We start from the raw sequence: 5,641 nt of genomic DNA on the forward strand, positions 1-5,641 counted from the left end.
TGGCCCCGGGACCGCCGTCCCCGCAGCTGCCGGCTTCCCAAGCGCCTCACTCCCCGGTGCGGCCTCCTCCATCCCCAGGCCGCAGGTTGAACCCCCCCCCCCAACCATGTTTTCACTCGGCGTTAGGCCTCTGGCCGCCGTCTGTGGGGTTTTTAGGGCTTCTCACCGACTCATATTACCACCCTTGTGGTGGAGAAGGCGATGCTCTACGCTAGCTGCAGGTAGCCCCTTGGTCACTGATTCCTTGGGGTTAAGAGCTCGCAGGTCTCCACCCTGGGCCACCATGAGCGATAATGGCAGGATACTTTACACAAGTAAAGCTCCCAGTGCAGCCGGGACGTCACCTCCTGGGGCACCCCTCCTGCTGAGACACCACTCATCTAGCCAGGAAGCACCCTGAAGGAGCTACTCTGGAAAAAAATAACCTCATTTTGTTTGACATGGAGGTGCCCTGGACTCTTGGCCATGTGGACACGGTGCCCACCTGGGTACAGGAACCTGCACCTTGCTGCTATCCCCCTCCCCTGAGATCCCAAGTGGACACATTGAACCATTCCCACTCAGCGATGGCTTTTGCTATCGGCTGGTTTATTAGAGCTGCAGAGGAGGAGGCGGCACGCGTGGGCAAGGAGCAGGCAGCCCCGCGGCACAGGCACTAGTTCTTGCCACAGGGGAAATTGGTGCCGATTTTCCTGCAGTAGCAAAAAGCGTTGAAGAAGCGGCAGTAACAGGTGGCACAGGGGTCGCAGCAGGGGACCTGATGCCCCAGGCAGGACTCCAGGAGGCGAACACAGCGGCGGGGGGAGCGCTCTTCTCGGCCTGCAGCTTGCAGTTCTGTGGATGATGCCTGGCAGAGAGAAGAGGAGGAGGAGGAGGGAAAGGGTTGGTGCTGGACCACCACACTAGCAATAAAGAATTGTATGGGAGAGAGCCAAGAGTGGCTGGGGAATGAAACATGCCGCTGCCAGCAGCAGAGAGTTCTGTCATGCTCAGCTCCGGGCTTGGGCTGTTGAAAATGACCGCTGAGCCCCATGGGCTCCCTGCAGGCGTCACTACCTTTTCCACCATGTCTCAAGGCCTTTATGCACACATTTATTTTGAAGCGCAACCCCAACTTTAGTGAAGGGTGCTGTGCCTTCCGCCCAAACACAGGCACTGGGGTCCGAGCCAGGCAAGATGCGGCAGGAGTACAGGCTTGGACCACTCTCCTTGAGTGCTGGAGCCCCGTGCAGCTCTGGGCAGCCTCAGCCTGTCCCAGCCCTGGCTGCTTCACAGCAGGTGACAAGCAGATACTCAGGAAAGCACCACGCTGGGCTCCAAACTACCCCTGGCCCCAGGGGCATGGAGAAGGCTGCTCTGGCCTGAGGCTGCCCTGCTCTTTGGGGTGTCTGTGGGAAAGCTCAGGGAGCGTTACCTGTGATTCCAGCACACCGCCTCTCTGCATGAGGTCACCGTCAGCTTCTCGGACCTCCAGGGCCATCTGCTCAAACCCCAGCCTGGGGAGAGCTCCTGCGAGATACAGAGAAGCTGGACAAGGAGGCTGCTAGGAGGGTCTGCGCTGATTCAGCTCCCCGTGGTCGTGTGTGTCGCCCCCCCAAAAAGCCCCCCCACTCCCTGTGGGTTGCCAGGCTGCTCTCACTAGCCAGTGACAGGAGAAGCTGCGCTGCTTTAAGGGGATCCCCTGCATCTCACCCCAGACGCAAGGTTCCCACTTCTACTTTAGGACCCTGGGCATGCCAACGAACGGCTGGTGGGGGACAGCAGGAGGACAGGGGGGCTGTAGGACTCACCTGCTGGCTCCGCAGACACCTCCTTGACTTTCCGTAGCAGGCTGGAGTAGCGGGCTCTGTCCGTCCCCTCCAGCCCACCGCTCCCCTTCTGCAGGTGGCTGCGGCTGAGGTCAGCAGTAAGGATGGCCTGGATCCCCTGCAGCAGCCCGCAGCACAGCAGCAGCACGTTCAGCATGGTCCTGCAGGACAACCTGCGCAGAGGAGTCTTGGCCAGCGTCAGCACGCCTGCTGGCCACCTGGCCTGGCCCCCACTGCCACCCTGCCACCGTCACCTCCTGAGCAGCGTAGCGTCAGTGAGGGGCAGCCTCTGCCAGCACAGCCACCGCGCTGGGCTGTTTGCTGTTTTGGACTTGAGAGCTTTTCTCAGGGACTCTCCAGAGCTAATGCACGTGCCACGGTGCTGTGGGGCACCCCACGTGCAGGCACGTTCGTGATCTCACCATGGAGAGGGCTGAGCAGCAGAGGATGGACTGAGAGTCGATCTGTTTTGCAGCAGTTCTGGGTCTCCCTGCCCCATGCACAGCCTTCAGCAGCTGCCAGACCATTGTGGTGCCCTGCATTCACCGCCTGCACATACACGGGATGTGGCCAAAACACCCAACATGGCTCCTGCCAGGCACTTGCGCTCACAAAGTGTGGAAATGCTGCTAGTTTTAAAGACCAGAAGCTAATATTTACTGCCTGGTATGCATCTGGGCTTGGGTGTGCGACCAGGACCTTGCAGACAACAATCAGCGCTGGGATCTCACGAGGTCCCCGAGTACCGTGGTGGAGGCAGCCCACATACCCACCAGCAGCTCCATCTCGTGCCCTTTTCCACGGCAGTGCTGAGGGCAACACGGCTCATGGCCCAGCACCTCCCTGCTTCTTGCCCGGCTCCTCTGTAACGCTTCCCCTCTCCCAAGCCCGCTTTCACCTCCTGCTCTCCAGCCGCCAGCCCTTGAGTCCCGTTTCTGCACCCAGCCTTACAGGCAGGTTCGCAACACTGCTGGGAACAGGCAGGAGCGCCGTTACGTGGTTGAAACACGAGAGACCGCTCGCACATTGCAGCTGGAGCAGCTGCGACAGAAATCTTCCCAAAAGTCCCTGGGAAGTGACAAACTGCTTTGCTGCAACTCCTTTTGCAACAAAACCCCAGGGTTTGGGGACGATAAACAAACGTGCGGCTTTGAGAAGATAAAGCGGAATGCGGAGGCTGGCAGAGAGAGCAGGCACGGATGTGGTTTTGCTTAAGGACTGCAGCGATGGGCTGGATGTCATGGCCAAGACCCCCGCAGGGGGCTCCAGCCCCTCCGTGCCACCCAGGTACCTGAAAAACCCGTTGACGCTCAGCTGCGTGCCTTCTGTATGGAAAGCATTGGGATGCAAAGCCCCCTCTGCCTGGGACATGGGCACCGTCATCAGGAGATGTCCCCCAAGTTGGACCAGCTCAGGGTTTTCACCTGCCCCCAGTGCAGGGTTTGCTTCCCCCTCCCTGCTCATGAGGGGCCCCAGCAGAAGGGAGGAAGGTGAAGGTGAAGCCATAATGCTGAGAAGAGGGTGAGGCTGGGCTGGAGGGGGCTCGGCGGGGAGGAAGACCACCCCGGGAAGGACTGGGTGAGCTGGGGAGAGTGGACGCATCATGCGCGGAAAATGGTGTAGCGTTGGGCTGTGGGCTTTGGGGGCCTCGCAGGGAGCCAAAGAAAAGGGACCCCCAGTCGCTGCCAGCATCCGAGTCCCGTGAAACTCAGTGCCTGCTCCTTTGGCAGCCTTCGGCTCCAGCCCTGGCTCCCGCGGCCCAAAGCTCTGCCAGCCACGCATCACCTTCCCATCCCCGCGAAACCACCCAGCTCTTTGCCGGGAGAGACCCTCTCCGTGCCGCGGGGAGCCCCACAGCCGTGGGTATCGCACCCCAAATGCCCCCAGACCCTTCCCGTTGTAAGCACTGACCTCTCCGAGCGGAGAGGGGGCTTGCTGCTCGCTGCTCCACCGAGCTCGCTGGGAGCGCCGCGACCGCTCTCTGCCTCGATGTCCTCCTCCCCACATGCTTACTGGAATTTATATCAGCTCTTTATTAATTAAGTGCTGCGGCCACATGACTCTGCTAACTACCAGGTAGGTGGGCTTCTCTGGAAACCGGGCTTTGTCTGGACGGAGAGGCAGCTGGCGGGGCGATGCGCGGGAGGGAGGACTCCTCTGCGTCCCGCACGGCTGTGGGGAGGAACAAATCCCCACTGGTCTCAAACTCCCAAGTTTCTTGGGAGCGATCCCCACTGCCCTTCCAGGCCACTTCCCTTTCCAGCCGTGCCTGAGCGGCGCTGAGGCTGCAGCCTGAGGACATCTCCCAGTTCCCACTTAGAGAAACACCAGGGCTGGAGGCTCCTCTCCCAAGCCACGCCGAGCTCTCTAATGGTTTCCAGAGAGAATATTGCCCACCCACAGCACCTGTCAGGTACCCAGCCAGTCCAGAGCCTCCAAAATTCCTCTGCTCCTCACCACTCGCCATCTGCAGGTTCTGCAGGCTCCCACCTGAGCTAACTGCATCTCTCGTTCATGCATCCTTAGGAAAACCCGCCGCTCCCCAGAGCCAGGTGCTCTCAGAGGAGCTCCCTTGTGCATCCTGTGCTCACCTCCACTGTGGGAAGGAAAGAACTGGCTGCACCGTTCTCCCCAGCCCCAACACTGGCTTTCACAGCCATCATATGTGGCTCCTTGAGCTTCTCGGTGCCGAGACCTTCAAGGGCCACTCTGAAACCCAGAAGGAGCTACAGCCAGTGCGATGCAGCCTCAGTCGCGGGACCTGGCACTGATGGAGGCGGCATCTCTGCAGGGGACGTGCGTTACGAGTGCAGCAGCCCAGCGCACCACGTGCTTGTTCTTGGTGTTTCAAAGCAGCGTGGGCATGTGTACACAGACAGTTGCCCCAAAGGATACGGACCCACAGTACCCAGCTCCCCAGCAGGAGAAGGACCCGACCCCAACACACCGGAGGGGCCTTTCACGAAGAGTAGCCAGGCCCGAATAGCCAAAAGAGGCTGTGGAGGGAGGTGATGGTCACGGAGCTTCCGCATTCCCCTCCGGTACTGCCAGCAGCAGATCTGAGAGCTGTTTGCTACAAACCTCGGTGCCAGAAGCCAGAAAGGACTCGCCTTTCCATTCGAATCCCTAGACGCACGCAGAGGGTGGCTAATTGCCTGAGCACCCAGCGTGTTGGGGGCTGCCAGCTCCTCTGCTTCCCCGCCAACATCTCCCTCCACCACCCTCCAGCCTGCCCGCTCCCAGGTTAGCGGCTCAGCTGGGCTCCGTTTGGAAACACCCGTGTCCTTGGGTGGCTTCAGCCCTGCAAGCGAACAGGGGGATAAGACATGAGAAGGGTTAATTTTCCAGCTGCAGGCAGCAGCTGGAAACACATCCAGCCAGGAGCCCCCTGCCCAGCACCCTGCACAGCTGGATGAAGACTCATCCCGGGTCAGAGGCAGGTTTGGCAGCCCCTCCGTTCCCGTTCCCACTCCCATTCCCATTCCCAAAGCCCAGGCCTGGTACTGAGTGCCCCATCCAGCCCCATTCCCATGGCAGGAGCTGATGGGTGGCTTGATCCTCCCCGCTCCTCCATCCCCGGGGGGGATCAGGTCCCCGGTCCGCACTGCCCGCAGCCCCCCGCTGACGCCAGCTCCCGAGCGGGGCCCTCAGCCCGGCTCATTAGGGCCTGTTTGCAGCCTGCGGGGACCGTGGGTGAAGGACTTCTGGGAAGGCATTAGCGGTAACGAGGGCGGCCGCGCTGAGAGCTTTTTAATCTGCAGGAGCAACGTCTGCTTTGTGCGCATCCCCACGGCCAGTAACGAGCTAAATGAGGCGGCCGGGCGCTCCCCCGG

The 5,641-nt window shown here is 60.8% G+C and overlaps 1 protein-coding gene across 1 annotated transcript; it reads right to left on the bottom strand.

Annotated features, from left to right (window-relative positions):
* Nucleotides 1-655: 655 nt before the first annotated feature.
* On the bottom strand, nt 656-1,965 carry AGRP (agouti related neuropeptide). Its single transcript, XM_009883245.1, has 3 exons — nt 1,791-1,965; nt 1,415-1,509; nt 656-847 (listed from the first exon to the last, which is right to left on the bottom strand). The coding sequence occupies exons 1-3, from the start codon at nt 1,963-1,965 to the stop codon at nt 656-658; spliced, it is 462 nt and encodes a 153-aa protein (XP_009881547.1).
* Between the last annotated feature and the right edge of the window lie 3,676 nt (nt 1,966-5,641).

The sequence above is a fragment of the Charadrius vociferus genome, unplaced genomic scaffold, assembly GCF_000708025.1.
Source record: "Charadrius vociferus isolate BGI_N301 unplaced genomic scaffold, ASM70802v2 scaffold964, whole genome shotgun sequence".
NCBI classification, from domain to species: Eukaryota; Metazoa; Chordata; class Aves; order Charadriiformes; family Charadriidae; genus Charadrius; species Charadrius vociferus.

What these genes read in the sequence shown, in the direction of transcription:
- AGRP (XM_009883245.1), bottom strand. Translation starts at nt 1,965, where the DNA reads ATGCTGAACGTGCTGCTGCTGTGCTGCGGGCTGCTGCAGGGGATCCAG. An exon ending in GGTGTCTGCGGAGCCAGCAG is followed by an intron (nt 1,510 to 1,790) that starts GTGAGTCCTACA and finishes TGTATCTCGCAG; the next exon opens with GAGCTCTCCCCAGGCTGGGG. An exon ending in GCGGTGTGCTGGAATCACAG is followed by an intron (nt 848 to 1,414) that starts GTAACGCTCCCT and finishes TCTCTCTGCCAG; the next exon opens with GCATCATCCACAGAACTGCA.